At 41.2% G+C, this 18552-nt stretch overlaps 1 protein-coding gene across 3 annotated transcripts in view; it reads left to right on the plus strand.

Annotated features, from left to right (window-relative positions):
• Positions 1 to 17173: 17173 nt before the first annotated feature.
• Positions 17174 to 18552, plus strand: part of PPP6R3 (protein phosphatase 6 regulatory subunit 3) — a gene marked incomplete at both ends in the record, with an annotated part of 31898 nt that continues 30519 nt past the window's right edge. For all 3 annotated transcript variants that reach the window (XM_079537140.1, XM_079537138.1, XM_079537139.1), the window contains one exon: positions 17174 to 17400. In XM_079537140.1, the coding sequence (XP_079393266.1) occupies positions 17174 to 17400 (227 nt within the window). The remainder of the gene's footprint in view (positions 17401 to 18552) is intronic.

The following is an 18552-nucleotide window of genomic DNA, read 5'->3' on the forward strand; positions in this document are numbered from 1 at the left end:
TTTTTTTTTTTTTTTCTTTTTTTAACTGTTATTCTTTTTTGTTAGAATTTTGCTGAGAGCGTGGCAATGTTGGTTTACCTGTTGCTAAATACACCTGGCAAAATCTAACTCTGAACCTGCTGCTTGTTTTTGTTTTGCTTTAATAGTTATAAACTTCTCTAAGCGTAAGGGGGAGTTGGTGTTACAGCCTTGTGACATAAGCGCAGGTGGAGCTGAGGTCAGGGGATTCTCTCCACCAATGTGACATAAGAAGCAGCAGCCTATGCAGAGCATCCTGAAGTTCTGAGCAGAGGAATACAGAAAGCGTAGGAGTGATGTAAAAGCCTTAGGAAATCTTCCTGGAGAGTGGTTGACTGCTTAAAAATGAAAGGTCGTATCACAGGTTGTGATACATTTTATATAGACAGTCTCTTTCAGTGGGAAGGAAGTAAAGGCACTCCTAGCTGTATAAGTCTGAGGGTGGATTTTTTTTAAATGCTGAATGTTAGGCTGGTTTAAAACTTCCAGTTCGTACATACTGCGTGTGTGAACTGCACAAATACCCAGCACCCTTCTTTTTGTTCTTTGTGAGCTGCTTAAATACCTTATTTCAGTGATCTAGCTGGAATACTGAAGTTTGATAAACTGCAACATGTTTTCAGTACGGCAGATTTTCATGTGAGAGTCTGATTGCTCAGCTCTGTGTTACTTCTTTGTGCTCCGATTGGGAGGCATGGACTAACTGTAGCTTGCAGGAGTCTTTATTATGCAAATCTAAAAGAACAATACAGAATTATGTTTCCAATATACAACTTGTTAATGAGACCCCATGCAGATGGGGTATGCAGTCAGCATGTTAAGTTCTGAACAGTTTGTAATCTTAAGTACTTCTGCAAAGGCGCTGAAATGATGAGTTTCATCTATCTGTGATATTGCTTTAACACAGATAAGGTTTTATTTCCTTACTGTGGGAAATGCACATGCAGTATCAGATCCCACACTTCTGAGTTAGTAACGGAATTTATCTTCTAAGGAGACCTTGTTTTGGCCAGAAGACCTGCTGGAGAGTTCTGTTTGTAGCATAATTGAGGAAATCACTGTTTCACATACATTTGCAGTTTAGGAATTCAGTAATTCTTTAAGCAGGGTGTTGCATTATCACTTCTTTGCAAGCAAGTTAGATTGATACGTAAACTGCAGTGCTTGTTACGTTTCTGGATTCTCTTAAATATAAGCTGCTAATATTCCATTATGGAATCAAGTATATTACATAGGTTGTGTGCATCTTTACAGTACTGCTTGCAAACTGCTCACTGAGCTTCTGTTGATTTGGTGAAGTGAGGAAATCTGTTTCGTTCTGAATGCTTATTTCGTGCCCCTTAGCAGAGATGATGCTGTAGATGGGATATCAACCAGAGTGGGTCAGCTGATGATCTCAGGGTGAAATTCAAGTAACTTGAATAGAAATTCTGCAGTGCTATAGCAGAAAATTCTGTGTGTAACATTAATATGGTTAGAGAGTGAACTCTAGTGCTGTGGTTCAGCAGCTTTGCTTCTCTGCTCAGCTGAAGCTTGAAGTGCACATACTGTGCTGCACTACTCAGCTGGCTCCAAACAACCTTTATGTGACTGAGACCTTAGGGGAGCGACGCTTTGGGCTCTCTGGTCGGGTTCCCTTTCTCTCAACCGATGATGTCCTCTTTTGTCCAAGTGCTTGAAAGGCTTTGTAGTATTAATTTAACTCTGCAGGTAGTTAAGCAGATCACTTTGTATTGCTGTATTGAAATATTTCATCTAGCTTCAGTGTTGCTGCACTGAACACAGTATCTTTGTAGCAATAGACTTGTGTGTTCATTTCTCACTGATAAGTGGGTTTATTGGTAGTTGTGATGGAACTACAGCTTCTGTGGGCAGAGGAGGTCCATTTCCACAATAAGATAGGATGTCACAAGCGTAATGTGTGGCATCAAGTTCTGGCTGTCATAGTGGAGTTTTCATTTGTGACCCTCAAGGTTTCCCTATACGTTACATGCCAGGTTGAGGATGGTGTGTTTCTCAAAGTAGGCACTGCATCCGATTTCACACAGGAAAATACATCTGATAGCATTTCTCTAGAGCAAGACATGGAGCCATGATTTTTGGCAAAGGTTCCTACAGTAATAAAACACATAGGGATAGATAAAAAATAATATCTTGCTTGTCTCGACTGATTTCTTCTAGTAGGAGGAGAAGAGCAAAGGACTCAAAGTAATGTAGTGATTGAGTTCAATTCTCATGTTCTAGGGTGGGAGGGAAGTCTGGAGGATGAACCAGAAAGTGCCGAAAGTGGACGAATGCTGAAAGCTTTGCATATCGTGTGTAAGCATTTTGGTGATGTGTCAATGTTCCGGCATCTGTTGTAGAAACCATATGCTACTAAGCAACTGAAGTAAAATGTTTTTCTACTCTTGGGTATTACATAGAGCTCTATAGCTGGTTTGTGACGTTTTTCAGGAATCTAGATGGGCTTAATGGATCCGATCGGGATGATGCTGGGTGTAAGCTGCTAACAGCTTGCTTGTGGCCCTTCCGGAGCGTTTTGGTAACGGTTCTTCATACTAAACTGGGAAGAAAAAATCTTATTGATTTTTAAAAAAAAAAAAAAAAATTATTATTTTTATTTTTTTTTTACTCATAGATTTTTGTCCTGAGCTGTGTTTATTTCATAACTTCCCTTTGGTGTTGAGAAGCATATATGGAGCGTGGGATGAAAAAAGTTTCTGCAGCATATCAACCCCCTTGGCTGTTGTTTCTTTTTGCCGTTTCCCCAGGATCATAGAATTGTTATGGTTAGAAAAGACCTGTAAGATCATCTAGTCTAACTGTAGGTAGTCCCATGTGGTCCTTCCCTAATCCTGTTAAGCAGACCTATCAGTTCCTCTCCTGTGGGGCTTAAAAAGCCTGGAGCACTCAGTGACAGGATCTGTGCCACGTGCCTTGTACCGCAGGAGGGGATACCTGAAGGACTTCAATATGCAGCTGTGTGGACTGTGAAGCTGTGGTGTGTGATATGGCAGTGATTTGTTGTCTCTGCCTCTGTAACTGAGCAGACTGAAAATATCCTCTTGACAATGCTGGCAATCTGTTGTTACACAGGAGCGAGGGACTGAGTAAAAGACTGGAGTTATTTGGGGTATGTTGGCAAAGTGGGTAAGGAGAGAATGTATGAGATGGATAAGGAGGATTTGATTAAGATTGAACTATGGTATGAAGGGCAGCAGATTTTAATTTAAAAACAAAAAAGCTACATGTACACGAAAGCAGAAACTGCCTGATGCTGAGACTTGCGGGTTGGTTTCCTTGGAGAAACGCCTAAGAACTTTCCTGTTTAATTTTGGATGAGGTGATTCCAAGCATTCATACGTACACTGCTACATTTCTGTGGGGAGGTGGACTGTGTGGCCTCATGGTCTCTTTTCTGTGTCCATTTGGTCTTGTGGAGACTGGCTCCTGTTGGTTGCACCAAACGATACTTGTGAAAGCATGGGAAACTCTGAAGCCTTTTTATGGAGACTCTGGTCCTGGTGAGGCTCTGTGGAAGGGCCACCTGAATCCCTGAAGCTTGATAACAAAACCCAGTTGTGATTGAGAATGGAAACTTTCCAACCAGTGGTTATTTGTAACAAAGTTATTAAATGTGTTCCAGGCTATAGCAAATACTGTGTTAAAAGCATTCACCTTGTTAGCAGCTCTCTAGTGAATCCTAGGGGCTTTTATCCCTGCTGCACGGTGGTGCTGCCCTCACCTTCAGTTTGAGCAGTGTGAGAGCAGAAAGCAGGGGAGCAGTGGATGTTTCTGGGGTCTGGCTTGCCACAGATCACTGTTATTTCGATGGTACTTGTGCTGTGAGAGGAGTATCAGCTGCTGCCTGCTCGGGGTGGATTTCTGCATCCTATACCAGAGTACTTACACGGTTAGCATTTCTGTGACACAAACTGAAAATAGAGGTCTTGATGCTTGGTTTACTGCTTGTTGGCTTTCGTGTGCGTGCGTGTGTAAGTAGTGGAAGCAAACTCTTCCTAACTGGAATTTGCAGTCGGATAGAAGTCAAGGCGAGGTCTTGGTGGAAAACAGCAACGAAAAGGCAAAATTCTCTTTCTTATGAAATGCTTTGTAATCTTACCTTTAGCATACGTGTAGGGCTGTCTTGGTGTTCCCTTCATAGTGATGAGGTAGTTCTTTAATCTGTCTTCTATTTAAAATGCTCAGCCTTTTGTCGCTGCCTTGACAGACTTGCCATGTAGCCTGCAATTAGCAAGCTAGCCCATCAGGAATACCTAGTGAATTACATTTGTTTGACAAGTTCAGCTGCTGGCACCAAACATCTTGGGGAGGGGATGGAAATAAAGATGGAAAGTCTAGAGACAACACATGTGAAGCCATAGCGGTGGCAGACTCGGTTCTGGGTGGGTGGGTTTCCTCTGAAGTTGTGACTTGCAGCTATAGCAAACTTGCTTTCGTTTTGCTGCTGGCCTGGGTGCATTCCAGATGGAAATCTTTGACAACTGCCAAAGCACAGAGGTTGCATGCCTTACCTCCCATTGCCTGTCTTTGTAGCCTTCTGGCTGACACAAAGGCTGAGTTCAGTGCTCCTCATGGTGCTGGCTGAGGGCTACCTGCACTTGGCTGAGGTTTTTCCTGCCTTGAGTGGCAGCTGTCGTACTGAACTGCATGTTAGTAGTGAGTTCTTCCTTTTGGCTGTGACAAGCCTGCGTTCATAGAAGGATTCTTGTTTGTGTGCTTGATGCCAACGATGGGCTTTTTGTTACTTGAAGCCACCTTTTATTTAATGGTTAAAAGGTGCTGTGTGCTGAACGCTTGATTTATATGAAGCTTATCTGAGTCTCCCCGAAATAAAGGAGGTGGTAAAGATGTGATTGCTGGAAGGTCTGCAGTTCTTAATGGTCAGCGTAAAACTAAACACGATGCTGTTTGTGTTGACTGTGGTGGTCAGTGTGCAGCTTTTATTTTAACAAGTGGTGCTTCAAAGAGGAGAGGTGGATGAGGATTTAAAGGCGAAGCAGCTAGAAACCTGGTAATTGATGAAAGATGCTGTAAGACCACTGCACAACTTGCTGGGCTCTGCAGCTTGTAAAAAGAGATAATAATTGCTGTCACAGCTGTGAGTTGATATTAGCATTTAGCACTTAGCTTTTATAAATATCTGGCAGCTAATTCAAACCCTACAATTCTTCCAACATTACTGAGTTCTTCCTGTTACTTTACCAGTGATGTTATGGGATCTCTTTGCTCATCTAAAAGGGACATATTTTGCCATCAGACTCTGAGAGTCGTGCTGTGTCTGTGATTCTTCAGCTTTATTGTTTTGTCGATGAAGACTCTCCTAGAGTTGCAATCCAAGAATTTAATACTGCTGTAATACCAGTACTAGGTGGCTGGGGGCTGAACTGAAAACATGGCTCTTTCTCAACCTATTGCATTGTTTGATTGCATTTATTTCTCAGTAGATGTGCCAGGTACTGTTTTTCTGCTTATTAACATGATTTTGGTGGTGGATGGGAACAAAGATTTTTCTTTTTCCTGGGGTGCTCTGTTCTATTGTGCTCTCCTGCTGTGCTTATACATCCAAAAAAGAGCCCTGACGTGGCTGGATGGAGTGCTGGCTCCTCCTGGCCTGGGTGCTTTGACTCCAAAATGCAACTCATAACTGCGTATCAATCTCTAACTCTCCAGTGACAGAATGGAAAATATAATGGCCTGGGTTGGAATTGTAGGGATGGGATATCAAAGGCAGACAGTTAAATAAAAAAAAAAGGGATAAATATCTGTACCTCTCTGTGGTTGTCTGTGAAAAAGGATTGGAAGTCTGAAAGTCCTCATAATGATCCAGTGCAAAGAACTGAAGCAGAGCTTTAGGAAGGTTTTGAAGACTGCTGAGAACACGAAGTAGGTCTTGCATTTCCCTTTGCAACTTTTGGCTTTTTCTTCAAACATAGGATATACGTGGCGTGTGGAAGAAGGGGGCGCGTTCTGTTCTGCAGTGTTGATTATTTTTTTTCTGGTACTGCCCATCAAAATGGAAGAGCTCCGTGGGGACAGGATGCATTTGCTTGAGGCAGCAAACACACCCGTGTCTGGGCAGTCTGATCTAACTGCAGTAAGAGCACAGCGTGCTAAAGCTCAGGTTCATGCAGTGGGGCAAGCAGGAAGGAGGGTAACTTGGTGGTCACTTGAAGCTCTGCAAGGTGCCTTCTCTGTGACTTCCATTATTTGCTGGTTTTCTAATTTCTCTTCTAGATCTTACATAAGCTTAATGGTTATTGTTTTGAGTGTGAGCAAAAGCGAGCAGGACTTGGTACAGTCTTCTCATTCAAGGCAGTTATTCTTAGGTTGGTAAGCTGAATCTCTCAGCTGCTGCTGTATTTTAATTTCCTTGCTTAACAGATACACTGGAGTAATTTTGTTACTTTTGTTGTGTTGATAAATGTGCAAATGGAGAAGCTGCAGTACCAAGCATAGAGAGGATCTAAGTTTTGGTACATGAAATCAAGATTAGGAATCCTTTTCCTCAAGTGTAAGTTGAAGTCAAGGATTTATTTTAACCTGCTTGAATTATAGATTAAAAGAAGAAATATCTTCAGTTGTTCTATTCATGCTGTCAGAGCTGCACGCTCCGAATTGTGCCGTAGGGATTCCAGCCTTCAGCTTGAAGAGGAAAACATGTTTGTTTGTGATATGGTCATGCTAGCCTGATATGCCATCTTAGCCTGGGTATGTGCACAGAATGGGTTGATTAGTTCTGTCCTTACAGCATATGGTAGCACAGAAGTTCAAGATAAAACTTTTAGGGGCTCAGTCTTTGCTTTATGAGAAGGGCAGTCTTGCTTGACACTTGAAAATGTGCAGCTGTCAGAATTTATCTTAATGGTTCTCTAAGCCTTAGTATGAGGAAAAGCAGGAACATTTTGCCCGCAGTCTTTGTCAACTGGTGAAGTTCAGGTGGTCTGTAACGTGAGTGGAGAGGTCTGGGGAACCTTCAGTGACAGTGAAGAGTCAAACTAGAGGGAAGTACATGACAAGCAAGTTTGGGTTTAATTTTTAGGGCGTTAACTTAAGTCCATTCTAATTCTGGTGGCAGCCAGAGCTGATGGGAGCTTGGAGAGGCAGAGCGGTGCTGGGCTCCCAGAGGCTGCTGCCAGCTTCCATTTCTGAACTGCAAATGTTACAAAGTATGCATTTTAACAAGACTGACGTGTTGCACGCTAAGAAAACTTGTAGGACTTGCTTACGGTGCCGGTACAGAAGGGCACTCTTTGCTGACCTGGTTCGAAGTTACTGAAGCAAGCAGCTTTCTTCTACCTCTGTGTTTTCACATACTTCGAAACTTGACTTGCATCCAACTTTCAAGGTCTAATCAGCAAGGTGAAAAGGAGGATGAACTTGTTTGTCTGAACAGTTAAAGGTTGTCCAGATAAAGCGGGTATGTTTACATTATGTACTGCAATGCCATGGAAGAAACCTCCAAGCCAATTGTGCATGGGCTTTTATATTTACAACGTGCCATGCCAAGTACTGACGTAGGGTCAGAAAGCTGTGTGGGCTGTTGTGCTCTGCTTCATGAGGGCAAGCTGAGTGTAGGTCTGAGTGGCTGTAGTGTAGCAAAGTGTCTGACACAGCTTTGTTGTTGTCTGTTAATGCTGCTTCTGCCGCTGCTTTACTATGAGAAAAAAGTTTCCTGTTGCCTGGTTCTGGTGAACACGTTCTAACAAAGAGCCTTCTCATCCCTTCCGTGCTTGTTTTCAGCAGTGTCCCTGCTGGTTGGGGCAGCGTGAGGCAGAGGAGGTGAGACATTGACCCAGCACTAGTGCAGCCGTGGTGGTAAATATCATTGATTTTTATTTTTTTTCTGTTGCCTTTCAAGTCTAATAACTGGGGATCACGAACACAAAAACCCCCACACTTGTTGAGAGCACCAACTGAAGCAGAAAGGAATAAATGCTTAAAGACTTCTGCTAGAATTCACACATGTAATCTTAAAGCTGTCTCCTTAAGTTAGGGTTTTTTCCTTTAACGTTCAAACAGGAAAAAAAACCTGTACAACCTCAACAGTAAATTAGCAGTACTGTTTTGTTTTCCATTTCTGGCGAAGCAGTGCAAGAGTCCAGGAGCTGTGTTGGGGATTGTCGTGCGGTTGGGAGAATACAACTGTTGCTGAATTGTCTTTTCAGCCATATGGATCTTACTCTCGTTGTCAACTGCAGAAAAACTTTCATGCTGCAATCTTGAAGCAACGGGAAGTCATATGATTTGAAACAGAGATGGAAGAGATGCATCCTGGTTTCCCTGTCTCTACCAGTGTGCTCCCTGTTGCTTGGCCACACAGGCCCTGCTGACTGGCAGACTCTTTGAGCTCCTTCAGCATGTGGATTTTGCAAAAAAAAAACCAAAACCAAAAACAAACTCAAACCACAACCCTCTTTCCTTGCTTCTCACAGCAGCTTCATCTGTCATGTCGTAATGTGTGTTTTCGCTCTGAAGTGGCTTGCAGAGGTTGGTCAGGTGTGGTGTCGAGGAGAGACCATTCTGAGTGGGTAGTGTTGGGACTGCTGGCTTTAATGTGATTCTGGGGGAGGAAGAGATGTTCCTGATTAAATTCTGTAGTAAACTGCAGTATTCTGATGTTCTAGTGAAGACATATTTAGATTCTCTCATCCAGGTGTTTGGACTGATTTGTTAAAGGAGTGATGATGATACTGTTTAGTCTCTTAAATAATTTGGCACTGCTCTGTCTTGAGTATTAACATGTAACAGTTTCCTACTGCTGGATGGTAGCTTCACTGTGGAAGCTTTCTGAAAGCTTTCTAATAAACTGCTGGAAAAAGGGGAAAAAATGTACTTGATATGTTGTACACTCACACTTGGGACGTACTGGATACCCACTGCCTCACTGTGCTGACATCCAAGGTTGGTCCCCATAAATGTTCAGCAACCTCAGTGTTAGTGGATGTAGTTTCCTGCTGGTGGAGGAATTCGTTGACGCACCTTTGCTCCATCTGCACTTGCATGTCAGATGCCATTTTGTCACACTCTGCTGCCATCTGTCACACGGCAGCAAAATGTAATGGGAAGGTTCAACCTCTACTGCCACAGCACCATCTGCCTTTGGTGTTCGGGGCCAACATCATGAAAGAGGAGTGTTACTTTTGGAGCAGCCCTCATTTTAAGGAAAGGAAGTGTGGTGTTTTTTTCCCCCCCCTCATGTGTGTGCATTTGAAAACCAGAAATGGCAACCAAGCAAACTTGGGTAAAGCAAAGAAAATTCAACACACTTGTTTACTTTTTCTGCTCTAGTAAGTCACTTGGCTCACAAGGAATTGGCAAATCTACTTGACATTTGGACCTGAAGATCTCAGGATGAAAAACATATTTGACCTTTGAAAGTATTATGGTCAATGTATTAAGCTGACCTTCAGTTCATGTGTACGTTGGTTACTAAAATAGCCTTAGAGAAGACTGTATTTAATGTTTGTTTATGTCAGGGCTTGGAATCTCTGTGCCATTGTGCATGAAATGGAAGAGTAGTGACTTCAGGTTCCAGCACTGTTGGGAGGTACTGAATAACATGGTACTGCAAGCAAAACTTCTGGGCCCTAAAGTGAATAAATAAAAAAGTACCAAGCAGAGCACATTCATTGGGTGATTGTAACTGAAATGTAAATGTTACTTTGAGTTCAGAAAGAATTCCAAGAATTCCTTCCAACCCAAACCATTCTCTGAATGTATTTTTCTTATGTATATTTAGGCTGGTAGAGTTGTTTCCTCCTTCAGCTCGTGTGTCTTATTTCCCGCAAAGCAACACTTTGTGTTCGTGCAGTTGCTGAACTACTGAACGGGGAGCCTGTTAACAACACTAAATTGTAAAATGTCTTTTTTGTCGTTGTAGGAAGAAATCTGCTTCATCTAATTCAATCCTAATTCAGTCCTGCTAATCTGCTAATACTGTAGATTGAAAGATTTTTGCTGTTGCCAGGATACCCTGTAATGGGCAAGGAGCCTGAGAGAGTACAAATTCTGTTTTTTAACTTTTGTTAAAGCTTTTGTTTAACAGGTAAGAAACATTGCTATTAAACTTCATTTATAGCGATACACTTAGCTTTGGCATCTATGAAGCCTCAGATTAAATGTTAAGTTGTGCCTAAACGCTTTAACTTTGTCCCTCATCTCCACGAAAGGCTTACTTACCAGATTCCAAGCTGCTCTTCCTTTTCTGCAGGTCAGGCTTTCCTTTCAGCCTTTTTTTCCCAACAACTTTATAGATGGCTGTTTTTAACTTTGTCTTTTAATCCGTCCTGCTGTTGCGCTACCTTTTGTTTTTGTTTTATTTCTCAGCCCCTGTTCCACCTCTTCCTTTCAGTCTCAGTTGACCCTTGAGGCTCATTCTATACACACTGTTGTGGTTATTCTATTTGTTTTACAGGGAACATGTTTTAAAGTGTTTTGATTTTGTGCCAGGAAGTGTATCAGCTGCCCAGCCTCCCATTCTTTGAAGAGTTTCAAAGCAAATGTGTTCATGAATTGACATACATTAGGTACGAAAGATTTTTGGCACTATAGGTTCTTGTATTGGAGTACAGTAATGCTTCCTTCTGCAGCCAAACTTTTGGTATCAAACAATGCTTCAGAGTAAAATTGTCTTCTATGTAGGTAAGCATTATTTAGCTGTCTTGTTATAATATTGCTGAACCATCTGTTCTTCTCAGTACATAAATAACCCAATTTCCATTTTGAAAATAATTGGAAGAGTTGAAAATACTGAGAATCAAACTGAATTCCGTGACCAATTAGTACTTTAAATTTGTAAATATTTGGCTGCTGAAGTGAAGTTAGTAGAAAATTATTCTATTTTGTTTGGGTATGGGGAGGCCAGTGTCGATTTTGTAGTTATAGGTAACAAAAACTTACATTTATTAACAGTTATTAACCAGTGATTTGACACAGCGTAGGAGTCACCAAGGCTGCATGAGTTGCTTGGTATAAAATTGCTCATGTAACTTGATTGTGAAGTGCAGATTTTTAGCCAGACAGTTATGACCTCAGGAATGTGGAGCTATCAGTGTGGTTGAGTCAGCATGAACTATTCTGGAAGTTCTTCTAGACTTCATCATAGCAGCTGACTGCTGGGACATTCGGTCAATAGATGTGTGTGTGCATGTGATGGGTGTGTATTATCTGTATTGTGTAAACATGTATTTGTAGCTCTGATCTAGATGTAAGAGCAGCCAGTGGAAGCATGGAATGGTAAGTGTGAAAGAGATGTCACTTCTGTCTCAGTTTTCAGCTGCTCTACAACTGTGGCAGGCCCCTCCTTTGGGAAGTGAAAAGGAGGTACTTACTGTCTAATATGTAGAGAATGAAAGTCGTCCTTCCTTATCAGATAATTTCCCTTCTCATTAGGAGCTGGAGACAGCTTTTTGAGTGTTAGGAAAATGACTGTTTTCGTACTGTTTTCAAACATGGTTTTTCTTCTAGTCAAGAAAAGACTGCCACGTCATATACCCCTACGTATGTAGTTAACACAGCTAGCAGCTGGAATCTGGACTGGCTGGAATCAATTGTATCCATAGTATATTGTTGTAGAATAGTTAATGCACATACTGAGTTTGTTTTCTATTGTGTTCCCAAACACACTTTAGCTATGCAGGAATTGTTGATAGTATTTGGGAGAAGCAATATGTTGTTTTGGCATGTAAGTGAAATTCTACCTGGTGAGTATTTCTAACACTGAACTGTCACTGGGTTCCCCTGCAGTTCCTGTATCTTACAGCTCAACAGTGGTAAGAACTTACTCGTGTGATTTCACCTACCTTTAAGAAATATAGAAACTGTCTCACAAAAACACTGCTGTATTATTGCTTTTATTTCAATCTGTGATTGCTAGGTGTGATGCAGTACAGGTGAATCTAGCATTTGGAACAGCAGTTGATGTCTTAGCAGTTTTAAGAAGTAGCCACTAGAGTGTATTCTCTGTCAATGTTCATGACTGCTCTTTCTTTCTCTCTCTCAAATTTTTTCAGAGATGTACTTTAGTTTTACCTTGAACAGATGGTAAATTTCCAGTATCAAAGGAAGGGCTTTATGAATACTCGTGTAGTACCTGATTAACGTTCATTGCTTTGGGCAGAAATGAGGTGGAAACTAATGAAGTGCAGTTAACCAGTTGGTATCTTGGTGAGCTGGCAGGACATGCTTAGCATTTTAAAGAAGCCACTTAGTGTTAAAGGTCTTTGAAATGTTGCTAGATTCTCATAGTGTTACCATTAAAAGATGCTATTTCTTTCATTACTTCCCCCGAGCCCTGCTCACCTGTTTGGTTTTTGGAAGACAGTTCACTGTTAGCACTGGAAATGCTTTATAGAAGTTCTGAGGAATAAGTCTTGCCTCAGTAACGTTGGTGGTGCCAAGGACTACGTTTGTGGCTCCTGTCCTTGCGTCCAGTGATGGAGCTGCCTTTTGTGAGCTGCTGCCTGAGAGTGGGAAAATCCTGTTTTATTGAAATATCTACTTAACTTAGGATATGTTTGATCATAGGAAAGTTTTTTGGTGCAGAAGTAACTGATTTTTCTCTGTGCTCTTGAACTCCATATGAAGAAGATGGTGTTGTGTGAAGAAGTTGTGTTCTCAGTTTGGTACTTGGCAACACAATCCTCATTACTCTATAGCTTTTCTTAGGGTCACAAAACACTGCAGAAGCTTCAGCTCGACACCGATGCACTTGAAAATTCTCATGTTAACTGCTTATTGCTGTAAAAATGTGTGAAGTTCTTGATGGAAGCTCTGGGTATCTGCTTTTTATACATTCAGCTGTCAAGTAAAACATCATACCCGAAACAGCTTTTAGCTGAATGCCTGAAGTCCTTTTAGTCTAGTTTCTGTGCTGGTTCAGACGGCCTCATCTGCTTGTAGGTACCACAGGTATGAGCTGCCAAGCTGGAGGTAACTCCTGGTTAAAGATTCACCTGCATATGATACACAGACGTCCAGAAATGAAACAAGCACATCACCTAAATAGTCTTTACAAAACACACTTCTTTAAGAGATTCGAGGCAGGAGACGGTCACCAGAATTATCCTTGTAGGGGCATATCTGCCTAGAATTTATGTTCATTTTGTGGACTGAGGGCAGAGAGATGTCTGCCTTCGGGAAAGCTGTTTGACTGCTACATCTACTGGAAACTATGGAGAAACTTGTTACATCCACAAATTCTGTTCTGGTGGAGAGCTCAGCTGAGTGTTTGGCCTCTGGAGGCACCCACAGTCCAGTTCCTGTTAAACGAAACGCACCGTGGTGTTTTCAGCTGTAATGGACAAAAGATGTAAAGGATTTGGGGAAGGAGCATTTGTAAGCTTTATTTCCTCTCAGTTAAGAATTTCAGTTACCTGTGGCTCAGAAGAGTGATGAATTTCATCTTTTTTGAAGGGCTTTCTTTTGTTACAGATTTTAAGTCAGGTACTAACTGTCTGGAATGCTATTCCATGATTCATTTAGAGAAGAATCTGTCACAGTATTAACTGCAGGAAAAAGTTGGGTTTTGTTTTTTTTTTTTTGTTTGTTTATTCTTTGTCACAAATGCTGCATAGTATCTTTGATTGTTATAATTTGTATCAAGGTGGTGTGAATTATCTGAGGAAATACTTAAATAAATTGGAAGTTTGTTAGCCTTGCTTGCTGGGAGCTTTCAGAGACAGCGGGAAGCTGACTAAATGTTATGGGAGAAGTACCTGCAATCATTTTGCCATCTCTAATACAGTTTTTCTTCTGTGTCTGGGAGTTTTAAGTGCTGTCCCATGTTATCTAAAGCGTGGTTAAGATTTGGCAATCTTTTCCGTCTGTTGTTGAATCAACATTGTGATTTTGCTGCTGGCATCAGAGCTGAAGTTGAGTAATAGAACGCACCTGACCTTTGGAGCTGATCGTTAATTAGCAGATAGTGAAATGCGGTGAGAAGCACAGCTGGAAAGTGCCTCCTCCTGATTAGGGGACGTACATTCTAATTCTTTGCCTCTCTTAATCAGACTGAAGTTTGAAAAAGCATGAAAATAACTGAGAGTTGGTGAGGTTTGGGGGAGAGGGTGGAAAAGTAGACTATGGGAAGAACAAACTTGGTTTTGTAACTTCCATTTGGAATTGTGACAGGCTGTTCTTAGGCGATCATCAGTGCTAACGCCTGTAGAAAACGATCTTCGGGGTTCCTGGAATTCCTCACTTGCACATTTTATGGTGTTTATTTTTCCTTATTCCAAAGGACCTGGGCTGCTGTTGAAAAGTGATGGAATAATCTCCGGCTGGCACCTGACATGCTGGGGGAGCATCCCTAAAAGAGCTTGCCTGGGAGACAGTTTGGGAAATAACGCAGTGACATGTTTGCAGTAGTATGCCTCTTTTTTTGTTGTTGCTGTTTTCTATTGTTGAATTTCTCTTGAAATGAGTAACTGAAAAATGCTTTGAAGCTACTGAAATGAGCTTTAATCACTGCAGAGGGATTTCTGTCTGGAATTAGCATTGGTTGGTAGTGGTTACTTGCAAAGATGCTACTTTCACTAAATGGGGCAAGGGGAGGGATTTGATCTACTTATTAGAGGCTTAAGGAAGAAAATATTCTGTGCCTTTAATAATGCACTAGTTTAATTGCTCCCAGTGAGTCTGTGTGTAGCCTAAATAATCATAAGCCAATGTTTTTAATAACTTAGTGTAATTTGATTTCAGCTGATGTGAAATCAGGTGCTTTTGACACCTGCTTGTAAGATGTATTTTCTTCTGAAATTATTAGTATTTTTTATCCACCTAATCACAGCATGGACTCTCAAATGATTGTAATACCGATACTGCAATTAAAACTATCTGTACTTTTTCTTGAATGATTTTTTTTTTTCACTCCTGTAAGTTAGAACAGGAAGCTGTGTAATCTGGGGCAGTTAGTTGTGCTTAAAACTCCTGACAAAATCCTAAGCAAAGTAAGGTGGTAGGAAATGATCAGCACATAATTAACACAACAAGGGAAACCTTAAAAGCAATTGAAACGTGGCTGCAGTGAGTATACCAGGCTTATTCTAATCTTTAAGCTAAGTATTGGAGGTCTTGCTAATGAGGTTTTGCTAGATGCACAGATTTCTCAGCACTTCAGTGGCTGAGGTGACAAAATTTGACACCTTGTTGTTTGAGCAGCTATGGTAGGCATGCTGAATCCATTTAAATGTAAGAAATAAACGCTTAATGCTGTCTGAATAGAACAGTTCGTATAGAAGAGACTTTCAGAAGATGATCTATTCCAACTACCTGACCACTTCAGGGCTAACCAAAGGGTTAAAGAAATGAGGGCATGGTCCAAATGCCTCTTGAACGCTGACAGACACAGGGCATCCAGCTTCCCTGTTCCAGTGTTTCAACACTCTCATGGTAATGAATTTGTTCATAATGTCCATTTTGAACAATATTTCCAGAAGGATGCTGTGAGAGATGCTATCAAAGGCCCTGTTAAAATCCAGACTGATGTCCACTGCCTTCCTTTCATCCCCCAAGTGGACCTTAGCGTAAAATGTGATCAAAGTAGTAAGGCAAGACTTTTTCTTCATTAACTCATGTTGACTGTGCCAGATCATAGCTTTATTCTTCAACTGACCTTCAGTTGCCACAAGAGCCATCATCTCTGCAGGTGCTGAGGTTAGACTAACAAGGCAGCAGTTCATTGGGACTTCTCTCATGCCCCTTTTTGCAGATGGGTCTAATGCTGGCTGGCTTCCAGTCAGCAGAGACCCCCAAAGCCTTTGGTAGATTGTTGAGAAGGGTCCATTCACAGCACTTGTTTAAATCCCTCTGGGTGAATCCTGTCAGACCCTGTGGACTTATGTTGAGCTGATACATTGGTCCCTTGAAATTTTAGTGACCACAGATGGAAAGTTGCTGCTTCCCTAATTACAGTCTTCTGATTCTGAGAACTGGGTTGCCCAAGGTCTATGGTTATTGAAGACTGAGCTCTAAAAGGCATTAAATTCTCTGTCCTTTCCTCAGCCTGCCTTGTTAGATGGCTGTCTATCTACCCTTTAGTTTATGTAAGAATTAAGTATTTGTTTTAAATGTTGTAGGTTATCATAAGAGTTTATATGCCAAAGGCATGGCTTGATTGTTGTAGATAAACTTGCACCTTCTTCATATAAAACTGCAGCTTGTAAAAGTGCTTTTGCTCAAATAGTACTGCTTACCTATGTTTTCTGCAGTAGCCTCATGTCCACACAGCTAACATTGTCACTTATTTTCACCATTAATTATTAAACCTTCACACTTGGAAGACAGTTACTAAAGGAGCAAAGAGAGGTTTTGCTTTTCTCTGAGTATTGCTTAAAACCATGCTGCTTCCAGCTGTAGGGAAAAAGCTGTTCTTACTGATCTCTAGCATGTCTTTCAATCCATCTGCTCAGGTTCTGCATTCATACAGGGCTAGTTGATGCTGTCTTGCAACTGCTTTGCAAGTTGTCTTAGAGAAACTAGCAGGAAGGTGCTCACAGCCTTTCTGTAAGGAAAGCTTAAATTGCTCATGCCTTTATTAGTCTTTTGTAGTGCTTACTTGGGGACGCTGTCCTTTCAGGGATCTGCATAAGAGATTTTACTGTCCCTTGTTCTCCCCTTCTTGTTTCAAGTTTGTGGAGAGGAGGTGCAGTGAAACAGTAGGCTTTGCCCTGACATTAGCTCCAGTGCTTTTGGTTATAATTCTTGTACCTGCGGAGGTATTCTTTTCAGTGACAGAGGTGGCACGATAGTATGCTTATGCTTTGCCCAGATCTAGTCATAGCAGGTAGTTCTGAGTTTGGGAATTGGGGTGTAGATCAGAAACAGTAGCAAGAGCAAATGTAAGTAGAAACCCCAGAGCTGGCTAACTTCCAGTATTCAAATACTAGCGAGCTGAAGGTGTGAAACTTGCTACAGAACATTCTGTCTTCTTTAATCAAGTATGACTTAGTAGCTCTGTGATGGTCTTCAAGCATCTGCTGCTGTGCATTGTTCAAGTTCTAGAACATTTCTATGTGTGCAGATGCCTTTGGGATTAGAAGCTATGAGATAGTACTGTGAATTGTTTCTGCTAATAGTGCTTAAATACACGTGTGAAACTAATGTTTGTTATGTTCTTTTTATCCAGACCAGCATGTTTTGGAAATTTGATCTCCATTCGTCATCCCACATAGATACACTTCTAGAGAGAGAAGATGTAACACTGAAGGAGTTGATGGATGAGGAGGACGTCCTGCAGGAGTGCAAGGCTCAGAATCGCAAACTTATCGAGTTTCTGTTGAAGTCAGAATGCTTGGAAGACTTGGTTTCATTCATTATCGAAGAACCACCTCAAGACATGGATGAAAAAATACGATACAAGTAGGAGAACTTCTAAGGGGTTGAGGGACTTGGGGATGTAGAAAGAGAGGTGACATACTTCGGTGTTAATCTGGTAGTATGTTTGCGTTTCTGCTTGCTGTCCTTTAGTACAATGCTGTTAAACTTTGAGCTTGTTTTCAAGAGGCTTGTAGAACTTGTAAATCATTCTGACGTTTGCATGCTTTCTAAGCAGGAACCCCTCAAAGAAATGCTAAATAAAATAATCAGAATTCAGATGAAAAATCTTTCTTTTCTTAATGTGATGCAAGGTACTCGAGTGAATCTGCATTTGCTTAATTTAGTTAGGTGCTTAGCCTTGTTTTATTAATGATTAGTAAGCAGTTTTGGGGATGCGTTTTAGAAAGTCTGTAGCACTCGTTGGAAGAATATGCTGACCATCTAATTGCTGGTGTTTTCCTTTGCAGAGCTAGAGCTGTTAGAACTGAGTATGGCCATGACTCTTGCTAGTTTGTTGGGAATGTTCAAACTCAGCATTCAAGCTGGCAATTTGTATAAAGGCACTTCTACCAATTCTGCCTCTTTTAGGGCTGTCTGCGTAGAAAGCTTGCCTTTCTTAAAACAGAAGGCAAAATTTAATGTGAAATAGAGTACTCTATAGTTGCATCTCTTCTCTTTCTGACAAACCAAACCTCCTGCATTTCTAGCTGAAAAAGCTTTGAAACAGCAGTACCTTATGCTTATAAGCTTTAAATTCCTAGTGCTGTCATAACTATCTTTGGTGTGAGAGAAGGCCAGAAGTGCACTGCTCAAGACCTGAGTAATTAAGCTAAGAGACCACCAAAGCAATAATTTCCTGTATTTGATAGTATTAACTAGATTTGCAGGCTTTATCAGACTTTGGTTAGAGGTAGTGAGCCTCTACAGTTGCAGTAGGTATAGAGATATTAATCCTGAAACTATTTGCTTTGACTTCTATAATGTAAGCCTTGTTAGAAAGGGGCAAACCCATTGCTTCCTCCCAAGTATCTTTCCCCACTTCCCTGGTGCTGTCCTGTTTCAACTGGAGGTCACAGTAGTCCATTTTCTAAATGAAAGAACACAGGCTGTAGCTGAACGTACAGCTTTATCACCTTGCAGTCGTTTGCTTTTTTGTAATTAGTGCAGAGCTATCGTGCTTGAAAGATTCTTCTT

Source organism: Tetrao urogallus (assembly GCF_951394365.1).
Source record: "Tetrao urogallus genome assembly, chromosome: 6".
Classification (NCBI taxonomy): Eukaryota; Metazoa; Chordata; class Aves; order Galliformes; family Phasianidae; genus Tetrao; species Tetrao urogallus.